Raw genomic sequence first — 23,909 nt, 5'->3', positions numbered from 1 at the left:
CAATGCGTGAAGCAAGTCCAGAGTGTGTGTGGTTGAGATCCATGACACGACATATTCAAGAATCATGTGGATTGCCAACAACCAAGGATAGCTCGACAGTAATAATCGAAGATAATGCAGCTTGCATTGCACAATTAAAAGGAGGTTATATCAAATGTGATAAAACAAAACATATTTCACCAAAGTTCTTCTATACACGTGAGCTTTAACAAAATAGTGATATGGACGTCCGTCAAATTCGCTCAAGTGACAATGTAGCCGACTTGTTCATAAAGACATTGCCAACTTCAAGATTCAAGAAATTGGTGAAAAATATAGATATGCATCATTTGAAAGATATTAGATGATTGAGATCAACGAAAATATCTATTGTTGTACTCTTTTTCCTTCGTTCAGGTTTTTCTCATTAGATTTTACTGATAAGATTTTAACGAGACAACATTTAAACCCTCACATCTCTTAAAAATAATTTGTTGAATCGATAATCATCTAAAGAGAAGTGTTATAAATAAAATATTGTAGATGATTATTGTGATAAGATTTATATTTTATCATATTATCAACTATTTAAACTCTGTACTCTATAAATAGATATCTCAAATGATGAATAAAATATTCCAATTCATTCGCTCATCTTCATATTTTTCACTATTCAAAACAAATATTATTTTATAAAACATAACTTTATTTTTAAAAAATATATTTTCAAAAATAAGATATCATTTAACAATAATTCATCTTCTTATTTGATAAACACATCTATATAATGTGATATTATTTTATACAACTTAATTTAATGTTTAAAGTTTTTTTTAAAAAAATAAGATATAGAGAAGAAACTAACATTCAATTTTTGACATTGACCATTTCTAAAACATGTAAATTTGAAAAAAAAAATTATGGAGAAAACATTGAGAATGGCAATAAAATGAAAGGGGAAAAAAACTCTTTTCCTCATGTGAGGTAAAATAATAGCCAGCAACTACCATAGACACCAACCAAACTAAGCCAAAAAAACGAAAAATAGCCAAACAGATTGGATTCAAGATAAGAACTAACGAACTACCGACGATGCGACAGCTTTCTCCTAAACAGGCAGTACCCTTCATTATGTACTACTCTTCGCTGTTTGGGAATTGATCGAGAGATTTTTCGTTAAAGAAACAAGAGATGAAGGATCTGGCAGGTTCGTATTTACAGATTTTTCGCCAGTCGCCCCTGCTGCCTCCAAATGCATCTGAACACCAGAATATCACACATGGCATTGGCCATTAAGACAAGATTATGAAAAAATAAGAAAATGAATAGAGTTACTTTTCCTAAAGCAATGTTACAATTCATAACCGAAATATATGTCGAACAGCATGAATAATGGGGCAATCCTGATATCGAAAAGTGATAATATCATCATGCGTCCTCACATATTGTTGATTTAAGTCAAAGATCTTCATCTTAAGCAGAAAGGGAAGAAGAACCGAAGGCCACTCTTCTGATTTAAACCCATAATGGGATATAGGACACCCAAGAAAATCTTTGAGTAGTCAAAGATTTCAATGATTAAAAAAAAAAAGAGATACTTCCCATTTCAAATCTTAAAACAAACCAAGGCAAAAACCAATTTGTAATAAAAATGGCACAAAGTTGGATTTTTTACAAGCACGAGCACGATAGGTAGAAAGAGAAACCTACCTCAAAATCTCCTCTGTTAAAACCATTTGTTTGAGGTTGAGAAACTTGTTTGGCATTCCTCTTAGCTTTCAGTGACTTCTCCCGATTCTCATAGAAATTGAAGTCGTCTAGCACAGACGTCTTTTCAGAGTAATTCTTGAATATGCCTAGAATTTCAAGCCCTTCTTTCAATCCAACCTGACAACAGCATATAACACATTGTAAAAGCATACACAAGCGCATATAAAGAAATTCAAGGTTAATCAGAGCGTTACGCTGCAATAATGATCATGGTTTTAGAAACAAGCGCACCTCTTGAGTATCCCTACTATAAGTTACAGCTCTGTTCTCATTGTTCTCAAGGATAATGTGTCGCAGCAGCGTGTTAGGGATGTCTTTAATTATGTGCCACTTTATTGGAAAGAAACCATTCCACTTATCGAGCTGCCAAAAGTCCATATTTTTGCTGAAATCTACCTTCCCAATCATCTCAGCAACACCCACAAATTGTCCACTCCCATTAACCTGAAAGTGATAGAGGGTAAAACCTAAATTACCGAGTAATTGGAGTCTAAAACAAGATGCTGATAAAGGAGAAAAAATAAAGGAAAAGAAAAAAGATAAGAGCTTACCGAAAAAAATAGGAAGACGGGACATTTCACACCTGTTTCCTTTGCTTTACCGTCTGCTTCATGGAAAGCAGCATCCAGTTTCTTGTTCCCATTTGGAGTACTTGACCACACACCATATTTGACGCATTTGTGAATGTCATCCTCACTGTAAGATTTGATGACGTAAAACTTGGCATTAACGTATTCAATCTGAAAATCTTTCGAGTTATATACACTCCTTTCAATAGCCGGGGCTGGCATTTCAACCTCCGTGGGTAACTTCATTGGATCATTCCTATTGTCACCCCGAGGGCCTCGAGTAAGCTCTGTTGAGCTTTCAAATTCTCCACTTCGGCTGAAATTTTCTCTATGTTTCTGCCTGAAGTTGTTATTCCATTCTCTACCATTAGATTGGTAACTAGCGGGACCTTGTTGCAAGTAATATCGTCGGTTTTGGTCAGTAATCATTGAGAATTTTCCAGTCGGATGAACTTCCCTCCTCATCAGACCAGTAGATTGGTAACCAGAACCAAACTGCAATATATGAAAAATGAAATTTTGATTCAAAGAAAACAGTAAAACAAGAGGTAGCTTCAACCTAGAGGGTCGTGCTTAAAAAAAAACTTAGGGGTGCTAAAAAACGAAAGAGGTTTATCTGTAAGGTGAAATCACTCTTTTGCCATACGAAAATTAAGATTGGGTGGGTTGGGGGGACCCCACTAGCTACCCCTCCCTCCACGCCCAAGTGTCACTGAGTTGAATAACATGATACATAAGGCATAACCAATAAAATGATAGAGCATTGATGGGGTTATATCATACCTTGTTTAGCGGATTTATAGGATTGTTCTGATACATGGACTTTGAAAATTTTGAAGCAGACTGCTGTTGGAATTTTGAATTAAAATGCAGAGGTGAAGTTTTTCCGGAATAATTGTTGTTTGTTTTCATGGCGCTAAATCCATTTGACTTGCCAGAGCCACTCGGTGTCATCAAAGACTTCATATTTGCTGATCTAGCAGCTGTCCCACTCAAGCCATTTCCGGTGTAGGTTGAATCATATGTGTAGCTTGAAAAGGCTTCTGACCCATATGGGATTGGTTGTCGAAGGTATTCGGATGAAGTAAATGCTTGCTTTCCATCAGCGCCAACATATCCAGTCGGATATGGACTATAGCCAGGAACATAATACAGGAGTGAAGTATTATTATCTGATTGAATACCCTGGTAAATCATACAGTTGTTAATTTAGAAAGGAGATGAAGAAAATTATTGTTTTCCAAAACCCCGTAATGGGGAAAACGATGAATTCAAATTTGAGAAATGGTTTTATAGAAATAATATGAGGAGCAACAGGAAACAAGGCTCGTATTAAAGGACGTACCGTGTAAGGACTACCTGCCGCGTTAAAATAACCTTTGTCTGCTGACTGCGTAAAGGTACCGTTGTATCCTACTAAAAAATTAAAAATAAGGAAGGCACCAAAAGCATCCATTACACATGGGAAAATCAAACATCTAGCAAATTTTGTGATGCCAATATGGCATTGAATAACATAAAAAACTGAGTTCATGAAAATAGGGAGTAAGATTGAGAAATAACATTTTTCATGACAAATGCATTTTGATATCTCACCTGGATAATAGTAATCATAACAGCTGGTAGGTGGATAATAGGCACCCTGCTCTGACACTGGCGAGTGATCAATCGCTCCTTTGACTCCAGATACAGATGTAACGGAGTCCGACTGTCCTCCATCTTTCACCTATAAGAGAACTTGATGAAAATATGTTTCCAAATTTCTAAAAAAAATTCATTTCAAAATTATGCCAACGGACAAATGTTCTCTGTGATTGGCTTTTTCACATTTTTACTGTACAAAATCAAACGAAATTCCAGAGGTTTAACAATTACTTCCATCCAAACGAAAAACTCAACGTTGAATCAAGAAAGAACCACCATGAGGTAGATCGTAGAACGATAAAAACATGCCATTTGAAGGATAATGAAGTCATATACATAAGAAAAATTACACATTGCAAGACAAACCAGTGAACCGCCACCCCCAAAACAAATGAAAAATATTTTACAAGAAAAGAAATGAGAAATAAGAAACAAAACAGAGACTAAAGTCGAGCCATGTCGAAAAATGCATACCATATCCTTTTCTGGAAGTTTGATGGAGGAATCAGAAATCTGATCAAGAGCAGTCTGCTCAGCTGCAAAATGTGCAAACAATGCTATAAGATATGCATGATTTCAATCACATCACATTACATAAGCCAAAAGTAAACAATATATATTTGATTGGCAAGATTATAAGATATATCATACGGTAATGACATGAATCGAGAGAACGAAGTATTTTTATCTAAATAATAACAAGCTATCAATACCATATAACTTATAAATATCAAATCATATGTTCACAGCATAATTTACCAAAACAGACAGCTGACTCGAATGATAAATAATCTCCACAGGACAGCAACAACTATACAACACAATTCCATGTTCAGCGACAGTATGATTTCAATCGAAGAATCCTCAGAAACAAGAAAAAGAAGGAAAACCCATGAACAGTGACAACCAATAGTCGCTACCATAACAGATACGTCCATGATATAATACAAAATATAAACGGCGCCAGCTACCAGAACCGTAGGAACATACACTTTTTAATATCCTTCTCTCCAGCCATTTTATATCCCCAATATTAACTTTCAACCTAAAGAAAACAAAGGCCACAAAAGAAAAGGTGAGAAACAAGCAAAGATACCTTTCAAATGCACATAACTCAGATCCTAACTCTAATAATTTCAAGTAAACATTTCCATAGCCACAATTTCTACTTTAGCATCCAGTCAAAATATTTATTTAACAAGATAAATAACACAACATGAACAATTTCAAGGAGAAAGGCCCATACCCCCTTACAAAAGGGGATTCTATTCTTCACTCATAAAAAAGACGAAAGAGAGAAAGAAAGGTCAAGATTCTTTATCCCTTTACAAATATCAAGAGGCGTGTGTATAAGAATGACTGCTCAACTACCGTAAACCATGAAACCACAAAAAAAAGGAAGGATTTATACGTGGCTGAGGATATTAACAAAAAGATATTTTTTTTGAAAGTTCGGAAAAATGAAATCCCATGAAAAACGGGATTTTGGTCAAATAACTCCCACAAAAATCTGAAGTCGTTGAAAAGACAACATAACGTTGAATAGAATAACTCGACTTCTCGTTGGCCCCCGATTATTGTTAACGAAGAGAGTCGCAATCACAAAAGCAAAATGGACAAACAGGAAAACACGGCCCTCCATTAACACATCATTTGAGGTGAATAACGCCCGTACACCAATATTCAATAATGCAGACAGGAAAATACAAAGTTAAAATCTTGAACAACACAAACAAGAGTAAACGTCAATTGTAGGGGGGAAAATAGACTTTTAACCAAATTATTAACCACAAAAAAGTAACCTTTTTCGCCAAATTTATTAAAAACCAAAGTCCCCACTGATATTATGCGATTTATGGGCCTTGACACATGTCAAGGTATGCGAAAATGAACCCAAAAAAACACCCAAGATTTTGTCTCTATCAAGAAAAATATCAAGAAAAATCAAGATTTCGAAAATAAAAGTAATCAAAGATGACAAAAATCCCACTTTCTGGGACAAATCTTGAAAACAAACACATACCCAAAACTCCAATACTGCGAGTAAACCCCAAAACAAAAAAGAAAAACAACAGCTCGTGGAGCAAAACGAGGAACCCACCTCTCAAAACTGATTCCTCCTATTCGTGCGGCGGAAAGCGGCTTAAAAATCAACCAGGGAAAAGGGGTTTTGGAGCCAAGTATAAAGAATAAGAAGAGGAGAACAAAAACCACACGAAGGAGGCGTGCACTGGAGGTACTTCCACTAAAACCCTCGAGAAGATCTGATGGCTGGTTTTGTTTTCTTGATAAGGAGTGGATTAATACTGACCGTTGGATCGGAATCCTAACAGCCATTGAGCTAGCAATTTATAAAGCTTCTGAAGTGGAGTCAACTATGATAGTCAATGATAAATTTCAACTTTTTTGGATTTTGAATAATCAAATCAAATTCATCCAAAAATTGTGTATAAATTTTATATATTGTTTAAATTTTTAATTTTATTTATTTAATCTAAGATATATAAGATTAATACTTTATAATCAACATAGTTCATCGAATTACTCGAAACGACAACAACTAATATATTTTTTTTTTCCATTTTAAAAAAAAAGTTGAACGCACGTCTCTTTTTAATTTAATAAACATTCAAAGCAATAAAAAATTAGAAAAGATAACTTAATTTGAAAGCAATACTAAAAGTTGACAGCTTTTATAACATTCTATAATAAGTCTGGAGTCTTCAGACGATTTCACTTGTTTATCTATGTTCATGAAATAAGATGATATGATCTATATTTATAAATAAAAGTATTATTATTAGCATAAAATTAATACTTTTGTTAAAATATTTTATATAACTCTTGAGTTTTGGTGATTGACAAAATAAAAAATATCAAGCTGTTTCAGGATCCATCCAGATGCTCATTTTATACAGGTTCATTAAATCGCTAGATTACTTCAAGGCAATTCAGGATTTCAAGACATTCGATCTAGAAACCGAACAAGTACTGGACTTTATTAAACTCAGTTGCAATACATCTTTAACTGGTCCAAACTATTTAATGAAGTGCACGACCTCGAACCGTTGTTTTGCCAACTGCATTGCATAAAGTTAAGCTTTAGAGATTCTTAAAATGATGGTGCATTTAGAGTGGATTCTTAAAATGATTGAGTCGTTCAGATAAAAGCTTTACCATAGAAAGATTATATAGTATCTTACCAACTTCCGGAATGACAATAAGCTAGTTTATTCGGACATGGTGTGCCAGCTTATCAAAGGCATGGACTTAAAGTCAAGAGAGCATTAACAAGCATTTAATGATAAGTACAAAGTATGTTCATATTGTCGAAAACAATATAGATGATCGTTGAGAAGATATTTCGATCGTTGAAGCACTCAAACATAAATATGCAATACACCTCAAAGAAAAAGGCTACCGAAGCTATTTCCAAATCTCTTAAGCTTTCAAGAAAATAAAAGCTTGCATACTTTAAGATTTTCGAGCACTCTTAAGAGTTCTACTTTCTGACTGATCAAACAAAGCACACTCATATCAGAATATATCAGATCTATAAGGATCAATTTATACTAGCTCAAGCAAGCCAAGCCATTTACAATGCTAATTGTTGGGTCATCATTATTGTTTGTTATGTTGTTTAGTGAATCGATGGTTCTTAAACATCCAAATCTTGTTGAAATGTCCCTTATTTTTAACTTTAAAATACTATTAATTTTTTTTAAATAAACTTTTCCTTTAAAATTCGAAACCATCACATTTATAAAATATTTTAATATCCAAATATCTGAAATGCATATAAACTGCATAAATCGTTAATCGTAAAAACGTACAATAACTCCAAAAAGATCCAACATCAAAAATTCAAAACAAGCATAAAATCGTTATAAAATAATCCTCAAGCTTTTGCTGAAAAATTTTAAATATAAATCTAATAGTGCGGAAAGTAAAAATCCCTCGGGAGTGTACTGTCAGACCTGATCCACTCAAGCGTCGGCGCCTTCCTCAATATCATCCTCACCTGCAACTATTCAAACCTAGTGAGTCTAATGACTCACCATGCACAAACCTGATATACCAAGTACATAACTATACAATCACATACGTAGAAATATGTTTACTAAAAATAGATTTGTCATCCAAGCACGAAACTTTCAAAAACATGCAAATTTCTAAATCATGCATAAATATGAACATTTCCATAAAAATGACTTTTTTAAGTGAAGTCTGATATTCGATAGTGACAACATTCAGTCGATTGATCAATTTATAAACTATAGTACTAGGCCGGTAGGTTTAACGTCCACTTCTTCGACGATCCCTCTGACTATAATAAAATAACTTCACTGTTCATTTCTTCAACATATCCATTATTATCGAGATTCTCGCCCCCGTTTTCAAAAATTCACTCCATTTTCATTGCAAGGTCATCGTTCCCATTTTCAACGGATTCCTTAATAATTTTACGTCACGATCAATTCACATTCTTCGAAAATATTTTTCTTTACTTTATTATTTCATAAAAACATGCATAACTTTTCATATTCTTTAAAACTCCCAAATATGACTTATAATTCGTATACGTCGAGAATGTTAAAATAACATAAACATACAGATACGTTAAAACTTCTTAAAATAGTATATATCATGCATATCTTTTAAAACTTTTAAAAATGGCATTTAACATGATATGGAATTGTTCATGAAGTTCCAAACCGCCCTCTACTTCTCATCAAACCGATCGCTCACGTTTCACCTTTATACCTATCCAAACGACCCCGAACTTTGTCCTAACAAAAGTGACTCGATTCCACAACTTTAAAAACACCCAAAATACCCATAAACTTGCTGGAAATTTCATCTTAGGACTTACGTTTAAAAAACGACTCGATTCGATCAGCGGGTCTTGCACGCATCAGCGACTGTTGCAGCCTTTGGATAAACTCTTGGCTCCCACTAGCCCCTCACCAGGACCCTAAGGCACGTCCCAAGCCCCTGGTCCAGACCTTTACACCATCCCCTTAACCCTAGGACCGCACGCACCAGAACAAGACAACAAGTGCAACTTTTGGAGTCAAAGCCACAGTGCTGTACCAGCTTGTCTAAACCCTGACCGAACCCTTCTTAGACCCTCTTAGGACCCTAAACCTTCTCTCCAAACATTGGCTAGGACCTCATGCAACCCCCTTGGCCATAGGGACCCAAGCCACCATATTTCCACCTCTCGGCCTACACGCATGTTGCATGCAGGCTGGTCCTCTTTTTCCAGTCTTCCCTTTCGGCTTTTATCCTTTCAAAACCTACTTTTAAACATTTAGACTGCGTGCAGGCTGGTCCAGGTTTTCCCGCCTTCCCTTTTGGTTTTTATCCCTTCAAAACCTACTCTTAAACATTTAGACTGACTCTTGACTCCCTTGATTTGCATCCTTTCCTCAACAATTCCCAAAAACGTCAAGAATTCGTATGAAAACATGAGATGCACATGTATAAAACTTAAAACCATCATCATCATGAACTTTCACACAAAATCGAATGCATGTAATATTATGGAGTGAATGGATAAATTAGAAAGGTTTAAAAACATGTCTTTGCGTTTAAAACACTCGAAATACGAACATCGAAGTAGTGGAATGTCATTAACAAACAGATGATGATTTCTACCCTTTTTCTAACTTTTTTTGTCAAAACCTTACCAAAAACCCACTTTGAGATGCAAGGGAGTCGGGTGATCATTGTTGGAAGGAAGAACGAGGAAGAAAATCGAAGAACGAAGAAGAAAAAAATTCAAAAACTTCTCACGACTTCATTATTTCAGCCGATTCCTTCTTCAAGATATGTGAGTGGTGTGTGTGTTTCGCGGTATGTGTGTGTTTATGGTTTTAGGGCTTAATTATATAAAAACAAAACAAAACAAAACAAAAAGGCTTTCTTTTTTTTATCATATCAATGGGCTTCATTAACCAAGTTTTTAATTAATAAATTAGGCCCATTAAGATCAATAAAATCATTAGACCTCAAATTAAAAAATTTAAAAACACTTAGTTTTAAAAAAAAATCCCTTGTAAAATACACAATTTTCTTGCTCTCACTAATTAATTTAAATTTGATCTTAAAAATGCAATAAATTACTTAAAATAAATATTTTCTTAGCTAAAAATAAAAAAATTTACCTTTGAAATCTTTAACACATTAATCGTCTCCAGTCATCCGTCCCCGGCCAACATCGATATTCATCTGAAAATCTTTAAATTATGAAACTAAGCAAAATTACACAATTAATCATTTAGTCACTCAAAATATATTATTCATGCATCCAAAATCATTTAATTAAAATATATTAGGAATTTAATAATTTTCATTCATGCGGTTTACATGGACTGATTTTCGTACGTTACACTCGTAAAAAAAACATCCAAGTCTTGTAAAAATGATAACTAAAATTTTCAGTTTAGTCAGAGTGATAAGTCATAAATGAAGAGGAATGTTACAAAATGTTGTAAAACCTAAGTTTTTTTTGTGTGAAAATATTCATAAATGAAAGAAATGATGACGTAGAAGTTTTATCTGCGAACATCCATAAAATTTTATGTGTCCGCACTTATGTAATTTCACTTCTTTGCACATTAATATATTCAGATTGTTTCTTATTAATATGACAACCTTTGTATTTTTTGCTAGCTTAACTGGACCGTTTCTGCATTTATTTTATAACAAGTGGTCCAGTAAATTTAGTTATTCAAGAATATCTCTTAACATCCTGAAAACTGTTAAGAACATTTCAAAGATTTTAAAATTAAATAAATATAAGTGTTGATTCACCTCTTCTAAACATATTTCCGTTCCTAACAAATTTTTCATCAATCGGCTCGGTTTGAAAATTCGTTTCACAAAATTGACCCATGAAACATTATAAGATGAATTTTGTGACCATTAAAACGATCCCAGATGGGATTTCCACATACCTCAAACTCTTCAATTTATAGGTTGATAAACTGCTTGGCTCGGTTTAGTCAATTGGATGTGTTCATAGCACAATGACCTTTACATAGAGACTACAAACACATACCTCGGAACAAATGTCTTGATGTTAGACAATTGATGTACCATATATGATCTTGGTGAAAACATAAAATCGATAGAGTACAAAAATCATCGATTTTATACTAAAAATAGTGATAAATCATCATCTACTAGTACTACAGTACATGCGTTGCGTGCTCGTATATATATTTTTTAACGAAAACAAAAAAAATGGTAAAATTAAAAACAAAGTGTGTGTGTGTGTGTTTTTTTTATTTTGTAAATAAATAGTTACCAAAACACAATAGATACATGAATTTTATTATTTTAGAAAGGTAGGTGATATTTTAATAAACAAAAAACACCAAATGACACAAAGTGTGTGTTATTTTGATAAATAAGAAAAAAATATAATGACTAAAAAAAGAGGAGCTACATAAAATGACTAATTTGATTATAATTTTTGTTTTGTTATGATATAATCGTAATTTCATTAAAAAGTCATCAATTAATTAAAAAACAATTAATTAAATAGTCTCTATAATAATAATAATAATAAGATAAATATTGGGGGTGTCAAAAATAAAATTTCAAAACAAAATCACGAGAACTGAGCATCATAACCGGAGCTCGCATTCCTAATTTCTAGAATGCACAAGATTCGATTCAAAATTATGAATTAATAATATAATTTTGTTTTCAAGAAAATGTTTCAATTTTATTTTATTTTATTTTTAAAAACGAAGCAGAATATGTTTTTTTAATTATTGCATGAATTTGTTATAACATAATCTCGAACTTTGGACTTTCATGTTAGATGAATTATATAAATAAATTTGTTTTTTTAAAACGAAAAAACCGATAAATTGATCTAAGTTTTAGCATAAATTACAATCCAGTCCTCAGGGTTTCTAAAATTTCAAAGACTCCATATTCACACACACACACAAATATATATATATATATATATATCGAGGATTACATTCATATTTGAACTGTTGATTTAATATTTGTTGCCTCATAATTGAATTGTTGATTTACTATTTGGTGAGATGATTAAAAGCTTGGTGATGTTATTATTATCTATTATTTGTTTTATTGTTTATAAATTGATGTTATAATTATTATAATATTTTGAATAATTATTATTATATTTTAAAGCCAATTCTTGTGTCTATCTAACTTATTTGATCTTATTTGAATTGTGGTACGCAAATCAGATTGTCATTTTTTTAAATTAGTAAAAGATGCACACGCGTTGCATGTGTTATTATTATTTTTAATTTGATCAAATAATACTAAACAATTAACACGAAATTATTTTCAATTTAGAAGAGTTGTTCGATTTAAAAAGAAAGATTTATTTAGATTTTTTCTATGTAAAACACGAGGGGTGACTTGTGGAGGTTTTTAGTAAGGTAAGAAGGGTAATTATGAAATTAAATATTTTGATGTCTTCTAAGGTAGTTATTATAAGGGTTTCACATTTAATAATATGGTATAGATAGTGGCAAAAGAGACGCATTTTGATGGATTTTATTATTTTTGAATTGTAGCAGGTCAAAAAACCGTATAAATTGATCCATTACAACACAAAACCGAACTGAATCAAACTAAAATGAGTCGGATTTCGGATTAGACATTTATAAAATAAAAACCAAAAATCTAAATTGAATTTAGATTTTAAAAAAAGTTGGAATTTTTTTTAAAGTGCTACTCTGTGTATTTTTTTTTGTTTAAAATTATAGCACTCATGTATATATTTCACTCCATTTTAAATGATTATTATTTTTAAAAACAAAATACAAAGCTAAAGTTCACGGATTTGAGCCTAATGCACCCATAATTTAAGGAGATTGTGGGCTAGTGATAAGGGCCCATACTAGATAAAGAAAAGCCCAACTAAAGATCCAGCTTAATAGAATGAGAAGGGCCCAACAGAAGCTGGAACCCTAGATATTAAACCAACTTTCGATCCAACGGAGTCGAGCAAAATAAGGCATGATCTGGACCGTTCATTAACCATCGAAGCCCTATATAGGCACATTAAAGCGGCGGACGCTCTCATAGCTAGGTTTTCCGAGCTACTGTCATATACCTCGCTGCCGGTAATATACTACTATGTTTTATTGATTTCTCAGCATAATGAAATGAAATTTAAATTGTGTTTCGATTATGTTATTCAAAATTTGTTGTCAGTCATTATCCGCGGAAAAGCTTGAATTTGTTGAAAATGCTTGAATTTGCTTAGATCTGCTGTTTATTTGTCAAACAAATGTTCCAAGTTAATCATGCTGTATGAATTAGTTTAAAATATTTTGTCAATATCTTAATATGATGTTTGTTGAATGTGATTTCTTAATTAAATATCGCTTTTTTTTGCTGTGGAGATCTGCCGTGTTTAACTAAAAACTAATATTTCTTTCGGATTTTTAATTGTTCCCATTTCAGGAATTTGTTTAGAAAGATTTTATTGACGCAAGTAAAGTCTTTTTAATCATATGATGTCATGATTCTGGGGGTATACTTTGCCTGATTTCACTCCGTTAAATGAAATGTTTCTCCTTAATTATAAGAATTGTGTAATCAAGGCTGGAGTCTCAAAAGGGCTCATTTTGGCCAACATCCCGATTTGAGGGTGCTTGGAAAGAGACACCGACGAGCCCGAGAATTGGCAATATATTTGTCATAGGCCTTTGGTTTGGGAGAATTTCATTTCATTTGCAGTGATATGGTGGTTTTCTGGTATTTCCTAGTAATGACATTTAAAATCTTTTTATGCTTTCCGAACAGTTCGAAAAAAAACCAGCTGTTAGATTACTCAGGGAAATTTGATGGTTGGCTCCCCTTAAAATGTTTTTAAAAACCTGGTCTCCTTAAGCTGATTTATATATTCATTTTTCGCCTGTCTTCTAATTAGTTTAGTAGACAGGCTTTCCTCTACTTCTATCGAAATAGTAGGCCTATCTTCTTCACTTTCTGTATTTTTTTAAAAAATGTTAACAGATGGTACCCTAGGCTTTTTGGTCGCACGATAAATTCTTTAAATATTTTTGAAGGGAAGCCCATTAAATTTATTTTATTTGTTTGGCTTGATGGGGGCCATCAATTCAAATAATCGTTGGTTACAGATTAGATGTCAAACTGTTCCTTGGTTGTAGGTGTTATTTGAAATTGCCTTGTTAGATGTTAGAGAAGAACTCGGTCTGTTTCGGGTTTCAGTGGAGTTTTTGTGTGTGTTTTGCACTGTTTATTTCTAATCTAACTTTCACTTGCTATCAATGAAATTTCTTTCTAACTTATTAATGTTCAAAACTTTTTTTGGTGAAGGTATTTGTGTTTGTCCATGTAAGTTTCCTTAATTTGTTCCAATATTTTCGGACCATCGATTCCTCAAGCAATGAAACAATTTTCTGTATTAGTAGTTCGAGGAAAAATGAATTAAAATCGATGAGTTTTGCAGAGTAACTACTTTTCATAAACAATGTCTCACCGAAAGTTTGAGCATCCAAGACATGGATCTTTGGGATTTCTTCCAAGGAAAAGGGCATCTCGTCACAGAGGAAAAGGTCTTTAAAATTCTGTGTGTTTAGTATTCGTCTCAGTATTATTTTTAATAGATTGTTTATTCTGACTGCCGGAATCTTCCATTAAATTTATAAATGCTCCATTGCATTATTTAAACGGTTAACCTTTTTGTGGCTGAGGATAAAAATAACGGAAGTTGTCTAATGAAAGATGACTTAAATATTTCATTTTTACAATTTGGCCATTAGTCTCTGCCGATGCTCTAGTGTTTATTTGATGAAGAAACTAGTATGCTATGTTTAGTTGGGCTTTCTCTCTTTAATTCTCATTTTGTAGATTTGTCCTCTTCCCTCAGTAGAAGAGCAAGTCACATTAAGGTCGATGTATCTTAGAGCCAAGATAAGGCTGGGGCATATACTTTGTTGAAGTGGCTAAGATGCTAGAATGTAAAATAATATAAGAAAAATTTATGATATATAATAGATCCAACTTGTACTTTACTAATTATTAAACCATTATAAAACATAATAATTAGTTTATGAGGGTAAATAGAGGACTAAAAAACCATCGCCTTAGCCTACATGTGTAGTTTGTTGCAGAAATATTATTGCTTCAACTTATATAAATGAGTTCCTGATTGCCTTTTGTACCGTGCAGTCAAGGCATTCCCAAAAGATGATCCCACTAAAGCTTGCAGATTGACTGCTTTCCTTGGATATAAAGCTGGAATGACACATGTTGTGCGTGAGGTTGAAAAACCGGGATCAAGTGAGTTTTCTTCTCCTCTTTTCTCCGCAACATATAGTATTCTCTCCGCAACACATAGTATTGTGCCATCCTTCCAATTATTTGTTGGAACCTGGAGTGATGATCATGATATGGACTTCCTCTTGTTGGATACACATTCACTTGTTATTATTGTCCGTGCAACGGGTATTAAATTTGGACAAGGTTTATTAACTGTTTCAAAAATTCCTCTCGTTTTAATTATAGATCATATGTGTGGAACTTCAACATGAGTTGTTATCCGAAAGATGTAATGTTTTGTTTGCGGGATATAACTGTTTTATACTCTCTCATATTTCTTCATCAGAACTTCACAAGAAAGAAACATGTGAAGCTGTAACTATCATAGAAGCTCCACCAATGATAGTTGTTGGACTTGTCGGCTATGTTAAAACACCTCGTGGCCTTCGTTGTCTGAATACTGTCTGGGCACAGCATCTTAATGAGGAGGTCAAGAGGAGATTCTACAAGAACTGGTGCAAGTCTAAAAAGAAGGCTTTCACCAAGTATTCAAAGAAGTTAGATACTGAAGAAGGGAAGAAGGATATTGAAGCTCAGTTAGAGAAAATGAAGAAGTACTGCTCTGTCATTCGGGTGTTGGCTCATACACAGGTTTTTATTACCACTTTTTTTGAATCTTAATAAGTAGTAGCTTTCTTAAAAAAAACCTTAGTAGCCGTAGCTAGAGTTCTATTCAACATTTTTATAATCTGGGATAATTTGTTCTTCAGATTCGGAAGATGAAGGGACTAAAGCAGAAGAAAGCCCACTTGATGGAGATTCAAGTCAATGGTGGAGATGTTGTGAAGAAAGTTGATTTTGCTTATAACTTTTTTGAAAAGCAGGTTCCTGTTGATGCGGTATTCCAGAAAGATGAAATGATTGACATTATTGGAGTTACGAAGGGTAAGGGATATGAGGGTGTGGTGACCCGTTGGGGTGTCACCCGCCTACCTCGCAAGACTCACCGTGGGCTTCGCAAGGTTGCCTGTATTGGTGCCTGGCACCCTGCCAGGGTTTCCTTCACAGTTGCCCGGGCTGGGCAAAATGGGTACCATCACCGGACAGAGATGAACAAGAAAATTTACAAACTGGGAAAGTCTGGACATGAATCTCACGCTGCTATGACGGAGTTTGATAGGTTGGTAAACTCTCTTCATTTGTTATTGCACCATTAGGTTTCTCTTGTTCGACCGAGTTTAATAAAAAATAATGCATTTTCTAACCATTATAGGCAAATGCTTGATCATTTGAGTTTGTGTTAGAACCAAGGAAAAACTGGATACACGAAACTTGGGTTAATGTTGACTCTTAACTTTTGTAAACTTTTTAGGACTGAGAAGGATATCACACCAATGGGAGGATTTCCTCACTTTGGTGTGGTCAAGGACGACTATCTCATGATAAAGGGCTGCTGCGTGGGGCCAAAGAAGCGTGTCGTCACATTAAGGCAATCATTGTTGAACCAGACTTCTAGAGTTGCATTGGAGGAGATCAAACTGAAATTCATCGATACATCCTCAAAATTTGGTCATGGTCGCTTCCAGACAACACAGGAGAAAGCCAAATTCTTTGGCCAAATCAAGGCTTAGAGGACATCCAGATTTTTTTATTCTCGTTTTATTTGTCTCTTCCATTTTGGAATTTTGCACCTTTCCTTAGCTCTAAGTGAAGTTTTTAAGTTCTAAACTTTATTGTGAAGCCATGACAACGCACCGCACTCTTGGTGGATTTTGGTTTGTGGGTGGTTGGTTAAATGTTTGAATTCTTGCCAACCTCTGCATTTTGAAAAGTTGACTTACGTATGCATATTCATAGGTGTTTATCTGCATGATCAACAGAAGGTTCTTATACGAGTAATATTTCATATATTATAGTATTTATTTCTTGATAATCAATCATTTTGGTCAATCGTCTCTGATACTAATCTATCATACTTCAACCGTTGCTATAGAAATTGTTATATTTTCTCTACAACAATATCCTCCGGAATTTTATGAAAAATGTGTCTTTTAAGCCAATGATTCATTGGTCAAATTGAACAAATACGATCTAGAGTGAGTAAATCTAAATCGAAACTACAGGGACAATGTACTGAAAAAGGGTTAAAGAAGATATATATTTTAATGAAAATATTTTATATTGATACGACATAAAATCATGTGCCTAGATAGGCACAACGATGTCGATTGTTGGCCCTTTTATGCTGTCGACACAAGTATACAATTCTTATTATATAATATTTTTCTTTTTTAAAAAAAATTATAACACAATTCCCCAAATGAAGAAGCTGAGAACCACTAAGGCATATTTTAAAAATATTGATATAAAATATGTTAAACAAGTTCTTGCCTGCTGCATCATGCACTTTACATTCACCAGAATTGTAAGACGATTAAATGTCATGCTAAAGTACGAAAATTAGTGATGTAAAATATGGTTTCCACAAAGTGAATAATACCCATTGGAAATTATTTTTAATGTACCAAGTTAAATATTTTCTTCAACTAATGGATTTACTAAAACTTCTTGGCCTTGAAAATTCTAACCTACCTTATCAATGTCAAAGGGGTTCAATCCCCTAAAAATTTATTCAAAAAATTCTTTCAAGTATTGAAAATGAAAGCATAAGTTTCACTTTACAATTTTTCATACCTCAAATGCAGATTTATTCATAAAGATTAATAGGAGGATTACATAAAATATAACCGCGGTGCATTTAATAGAGAGTAAATCTGATCAAAGATAAATTTTTTTGTTAAAAAAAAAAACAAGGGGATCTTCATCTGACTAAAACATATGGTCCTACGTTTTATTTACATGCTCATTTTTTAAAATTTATGTTCGAGCTTAGGCTATTTCTATCAATTTCCCAGTGTGTAACTTTGTGGTCTCTGATAAGAAAAAAGGGAGGCAGTACATGTACAAAGACAGAAAGGAATGGTGATCCTTGAGTGGGGAAGATCTTTGTTGTGATATTTGGGCAAAAAGCAGTGGACACCACATGGACATTTATTGAGAAAAAAGAAGAAATAAAATAGGATTATAAATAAGAAAAAACCTGAAGGTAGCAAGTGCCAAAAAAAAAATAAAGAAGATAAAGGTAAATTAAAAGCTTCCAAATTCAAAAGAAGGTATAAGTTGCTTGCCAACAGATAGTGCAACTCCATCTTTCTTTTGTTATCATCGATTCTTGAAAAATGTGATCACTTCCTGTTCTGAATTGTAGTCGGTGTTGGATTATGTATATATATATATATACTGGGTTGTGTGTTAATGGGCTTTCCTTATGTGTGAATGGAAATCAAGGGATGATGAGTTTGTCTTACGTAGGAAAAAATAAAGTGGTATATATGAGATTATATGTATAAACAGGAGATTTGCCAAGACCATAATACACACTCAAAAACATCCGCTTCTCCTGCATTTCTGTCTCCTGTTTCTTCCTTCGAAAATTGCTCCTACTCGCATTTTGTTGATAAAGTTAAGGTGTTCTTTTGTTCGCCAGCATAGTGATCTGTGCTACATCACTGCTGGTCTGCCTGTTGTTATCATCGATTCTTGAAAAATGTGATCACTTACTGTTCTGANATATAATATTGAATTGTGTGTTAATGGACTTTTCTTATGTGAATGAAAATCAAGAGATGATGTGTTTGTCCCACGTAAGAAAAAATAAAGTGGTATGTATATGAGATTATATGTATAAATAGGGGATATACTCATGCCATAATACACACCCAAAAACATCCGCTTCTCCTGCATTTCTGCCTCCTGTTTCTTCCTTCGAAAACTGCTTCTACTCCACATTTTGTTGATAAAGTTCATGTACTCTTTTGTTCGCCAGCGTAGTGATCTGTGCTACATCACTGCTGGTCTGTCTGGTGTATCATGGGAAAAAGACGTCTGATTAAATCTTCGAAGCACATACCAGATGGGACGAATCTGTTTTAAGCAAAATGTACTTGCTACAGCCCTTTGTTTGGTTTTGTTTTACATATACGATACACATATTGTACATCTTTACTTTTACGAGCTTGTTTCAAACATGTTATTTCTACTTTTCACTTACAGTCCAAATATGCATGCATTAACTCAAGTTTTTGGAAAAAAAATTATTTGGTTTTCGATAATATTATGTTAGAGCGGATTTTATGAGTTAAAAATCTTTCAAACGTAACAAATATCATTTATATTGATCTTTTATGGCATGAAATTGACTCAACTCCCATAAACTCATAATTTTTACAAAATGTGATTCCTCCCCGACCTTTTCTCATTATATATTGAATATTTAATGTCATTGTTCTATGTGAAAAAGGGTTTTCATTATTTTCTCTCGTGGAGCAATTAATGCTCTAAATGTTTTTTTTAAAATTATACTGATGCAAAGTCCCGCCGCTCTAGTGATTTATGCTTCACCGGCTGCATATCATCTAATCTCTGATCACCTTGCATTAAATAAAGATTATTACTATCTAACAATCGGTCATATATGTGCAAAACAAAGTGGATACTCTACTTCCAACCGTTCTGAAACTGCTAGTTATAATATAAAGAACATTATTTCACTAACTCTCGATATGACATAAAATTTTTTAAAATATCGAAAGTCAAAAACAGCAGCTCAAAAACTATGAGCTATAAAGCAAACAAACATTAAATGTATATTTAATGAAATGTATCTAATCTGAAATAGACAAGTCCATTATGTCGAGAACTGTTACAAGTGATCGTTGAAAAACTTTATCCAACTATTGAAACCTTTCCACTATGTTTCAAGGAGAAGAACATAGAACTCTCGTGAATCTTTCAATCTGCATGATAAAAAATATATGAGTACTCCTACAAGAAATACTTCAAGTTTGCTAAACCAGCACACACTTATCAGATTACATAAGATCTTCTAAAGATCATCTTGTGCTACTTCACCAACTCAAGCCGTTACAAGCTAAACATTGATTATTGATTTAGTTGTTTGGTGAAGCGAGAGTTCTGAAAAACTCGATTTGGAAAGTGATTATTAAGAATTTCAGCTTAGACATTTGATAAGTCCTAGTTGAAGTGAGTTGTTATAAATCGTTGTAAAAATAAATTATTTTAGTGTAATCTTTCCTAAATGAAAGAAGGGGTGACATATGAGTATTTGTTTCCGAACATCCATAAAATAGTTCTCTCATTTACTTTACGCATTTATCTTTATTGCATTCTAGATTTCCAGCCGTTGCTTATTATTTGTTGTCCTGTTTGAATATATTTTTTATCACTGGCTAACCAGACTGTTTCTACATTTATATATTTTTAATGATTCAGTGAAGCCAGTCATTCAAGTATATTTGTTTTAATAGCCTAAAAATTCTTAGGACAACTCGTTTTCAAAGAAAATATTTTATAAAGTTTATTCACATCTTCTAAATTCTGTTCCGATCCCAACAAATATTTTAAAAGGCGTAATGACAAGCAATCAAGTATAGTTAACTTGATCTTAAATGCAAAATAAATTTTATGTTTATCGTGTTACGCAAATGAAAGATTCTAGAAGGAGTTGAGCATTACAAGCAATCAAGTATAGTCAGCTGGAGCTTACATATGATTTTATTTTTTTAAACAATAAAAATATATTTGAAATCTATAGATTTTGAAAAGAATATTTTATTACTAATTAATTTTTGACCTTTATTGAAAAATAAGAGTTTTGCATATGTAGACTAATTTGATTTGAATCTTAATATTTATACTACATGATTTGTTATTTATACCTAAGATATAATATCTTAGATTTGAATAGAGTTTTATTCCTAATAAACTATTGTTTCCATGTTTGTAGAATTTTGTTATTATGAAAAGATAATTAGGTCAATATATGAAAATCTATATATATGGAATATTGAGAGAAGAACTGATGACCTTCGGAGAGAGATTTTTACACAGCTGCTGAAGTTTTTATTTGAACGTACATGACGTTCAGAGTTGAAGACAATATTCGTGCTGAAGAATTTGAGTGACCTACTCACGTCTATGTTGTGTTGCTGATTGGTGTTGAAGACACGTGGAGAACAACACTGACGCAGATTGTTGATCGAAGAGTGTTCTTTTATTGTTTTTAAGCAACTACGGTTTATACATCTAGTTCTTATTTTTATGCATTTTACTTCCTTGGAGTGTCAAAGAATTTGATTTTGTTATTCTCACTAATATTATTTTTATGTACACGATTACATATTTTTCTAATGAATTTTGACATGTTGTGGGGTTCAAAATGTTAGCTTAGCACATAGCTAATGTGAAGAAATTATTATGTAATAATCAAACGGTGCCATTTAATTCTTCTAAAGACGTTAATTATTTATGTTTATTGTGTTATGCAAATGAAAGATTGTAAAAGGTGTTAAGATCACAAGCGACCATGTATAGTTAGCTGAGCTTAAAGGTCAATTTTTTTTTTAAAAGATAATTTGATTGTATCAAGCGAAATAATCAATAAAAACAAAATATAAACATAATCATTATTAAGACTAAATGTGTAATATTTTCTTAAAATACGACGAGTCTTAAAATTCAATAATTCCCTATAATCATATCACATAAAAAAGTAGAAGCACCAACTAACTTTTTATCGGACTCTTAACTCAATCTCATACTTTTTATCTAAATAATCTTGTATGTCATTCGAAACAGACTCGTTTTGGTCGGTTTTATTTGGGAATAAGACCATTGTTTTTTTTTTTTTGTGGAAAAAATTAAGATCGTTAAAGCCAATTTGAAAATTTTAATATCTTATTCCATTAAAATAAAAAAAATAAAATTATCATATTTAATATTAAAACGAAAAAATAGAGGCATTATTGAGAAGAGTAGGTCTTTTGTGAGATGGTCTCACGAATCTTTATTTGTGAGACGGGTCAACTCTACCGATATTTACAATAAAAAGTAATACTCTTAGCATAAAAAGTAATACTTTTTCATGGATGATCTAAATAAGAGATCTGTATCACAAAATACAACCCGTGAGACCATCTCACACAAGTTTTTTGACTATTGAGAATTAAATTGCTTTTGTTCAAATTGTTATGTTTGTTGGAGCACCATATTTAATATCACTTAATCATCGTTTATTTTAATTTTTAAAACACCACATTTATTTAGTTGTACCCTTAAGGATATTGTGCACATGGGATGCATATGATTAGCAAGAAATAAGGCTTTGAAAAGCATTTACGAATTATCTTTCAAAAGACATGGTGATTACGTTGTTGAAAATTATGGGTAAAAGGTATTGAGGAAGGAAAAGAAAAAGACCTTCTCTCCCCCTTTCTCTTGTCTTGTTTATGGTGTAATAATAGCTTATTTAAAATAATAATTAAAGCTGACTACCAAAACTCATAATAATAATAATTAAATCTGCATATTTTTCCTAAACATTCTTCAGTGTTCCTTGGCTCAATGTCTAACAAGTTCAAGAAACTCGATCACTAAAGAAAAACCTTCACTAAATCACCAATCCCATGTAAAAAGTTGATCAAATTAATCCATTTTCTACTCCCTCTGGTTTTTTTTTTTTTTTATATTTTTTTCACACAGATGAAGAATATAATTTTTTAAAAAATTACAAACTGAGATATAACAATTGTTTGGATTTACCACATAAGACATAGCATCCATGTAAAACATATGAAAAATCCGTGTAATATGGTCAGTCATAGTTTTTACTAAAGTGATATTTGTGGATTTAAACCTCGGGAAGTTGGTGAAAAATTCCCAATCAAAATATTTATTTGGGTTCATTCCCTACCCACAAAATTGTGGTACTATGTCATACAAAATGTGGTACACTTCATGTGGAAATGTGGTACATTTCATGTGGTACTAAAAAAATATCCAGAGACTGAACACAAAAAAAATCGACGATTGGGGGCTGAAGATAATTTCCCATTAAACTTACATAAAATGTTTTCATTTAATCTTCACTGAAAAGAATTAGTGCTGCTTCTGACAAAAGTTGGAGGGTGGGGGTTCCTATGCAAGGCTTTTAAGGGGAAAAAAAAATTAAGGAATAAAATGTGGGTATGGTCTACATACTACATCACCTCCTTTTTAATTGTAATATCAAAACCTTTCTTTTTCTTCCTTTATTGAATTATTAATGCTTAGCTTCTGATCAGGTACAGTATAGCTGTAACTGCAAGATATCCAACATTATATTCTCTGCTTTTGTGAATTCATCTTCTTGTTCTTGGACTTTGGCATTTCAATCTGTAGATTTGATATTAATACTCAGGCCAGCTTGCACACAATCATTCTGTAGAAAAGCAAAAACGAGCCTTTAAAGTTGGTACTTGCTTCAGCCTTTGGCAGCTTTCTCGAACTTGGTTCATGAAGGAAGTGGGTGATTCTCCAACTCCCAATTATGAATTTAATCGTTTATATATATATATATATATATATATATATATATATNATAGATAGATAAGAGGGGTTTTTATTATTATATTTTAATAGACCAAAGATAAGATACCATGTGAAAAAATGTTTTAAAAAACTTATTTATTATCATTTTTTTTAAATTATCATCATAAAAACATCTCATAATACCAAACAAACAAATTATGATCT

The 23,909-nt window shown here is 32.7% G+C and overlaps 2 protein-coding genes across 6 annotated transcripts; one reads left to right on the top strand and one right to left on the bottom strand.

The window, feature by feature from the left end:
- Window positions 1-840: 840 nt before the first annotated feature.
- Window positions 841-6,216, bottom strand: LOC140957036 (uncharacterized). 5 transcript variants are annotated; one of them, XM_073414092.1, is made up of 10 exons: window positions 6,064-6,216; window positions 4,953-5,007; window positions 4,437-4,498; window positions 3,915-4,044; window positions 3,664-3,734; window positions 3,102-3,503; window positions 2,301-2,813; window positions 1,981-2,193; window positions 1,690-1,866; window positions 841-1,237 (listed from the first exon to the last, which is right to left on the bottom strand). In XM_073414092.1, the coding sequence occupies exons 2-10, from the start codon at window positions 4,978-4,980 to the stop codon at window positions 1,109-1,111; spliced, it is 1,725 nt and encodes a 574-aa protein (XP_073270193.1). In that variant the 5' UTR covers window positions 4,981-5,007; window positions 6,064-6,216; the 3' UTR covers window positions 841-1,108. The 5 variants fall into 5 exon arrangements, with proteins under 5 accessions (XP_073270193.1, XP_073270194.1, XP_073270196.1 ...); XM_073414093.1 differs by lacking the exon at window positions 6,064-6,216 and adding an exon at window positions 5,209-5,460; XM_073414095.1 differs by lacking the exons at window positions 4,953-5,007; window positions 6,064-6,216 and adding an exon at window positions 5,059-5,457.
- A 6,820-nt stretch (window positions 6,217-13,036) lies between these two features.
- On the top strand, window positions 13,037-17,122 carry LOC140957652 (large ribosomal subunit protein uL3-like). The gene is made up of 6 exons (XM_073414985.1): window positions 13,037-13,090; window positions 14,446-14,551; window positions 15,168-15,278; window positions 15,604-15,908; window positions 16,028-16,437; window positions 16,630-17,122. Exons 2-6 carry the CDS (start codon window positions 14,467-14,469, stop codon window positions 16,886-16,888), a joined length of 1,170 nt encoding a protein of 389 aa, XP_073271086.1. The 5' UTR covers window positions 13,037-13,090; window positions 14,446-14,466; the 3' UTR covers window positions 16,889-17,122.
- The last annotated feature ends 6,787 nt before the right edge of the window (window positions 17,123-23,909 follow it).

Source organism: Primulina huaijiensis, chromosome 14 (genome assembly GCF_012295235.1).
Source record: "Primulina huaijiensis isolate GDHJ02 chromosome 14, ASM1229523v2, whole genome shotgun sequence".
NCBI lineage: Eukaryota > Viridiplantae > Streptophyta > Magnoliopsida > Lamiales > Gesneriaceae > Primulina > Primulina huaijiensis.
Note: the sequence above shows the minus strand (reverse complement) of the source record. Positions and strands in the feature narration are given on the sequence as shown.

What these genes read in the sequence shown, in the direction of transcription:
- LOC140957036 (XM_073414092.1), bottom strand. Translation starts at nt 4,980, where the DNA reads ATGGCTGGAGAGAAGGATATTAAAAAGT. An exon ending in TTATGATTACTATTATCCAG is followed by an intron (nt 3,735 to 3,914) that starts GTGAGATATCAA and finishes TTAATTTTTTAG; the next exon opens with TAGGATACAACGGTACCTTT. An exon ending in CGGCAGGTAGTCCTTACACG is followed by an intron (nt 3,504 to 3,663) that starts GTACGTCCTTTA and finishes ATGATTTACCAG; the next exon opens with GGTATTCAATCAGATAATAA.
- LOC140957652 (XM_073414985.1), top strand. Translation starts at nt 14,467, where the DNA reads ATGTCTCACCGAAAGTTTGAGCATCCAAGACATGGATCTTTGGGATTT. An exon ending in ATCTCGTCACAGAGGAAAAG is followed by an intron (nt 14,552 to 15,167) that starts GTCTTTAAAATT and finishes TGTACCGTGCAG; the next exon opens with TCAAGGCATTCCCAAAAGAT. An exon ending in GGGTGTTGGCTCATACACAG is followed by an intron (nt 15,909 to 16,027) that starts GTTTTTATTACC and finishes TTTGTTCTTCAG; the next exon opens with ATTCGGAAGATGAAGGGACT.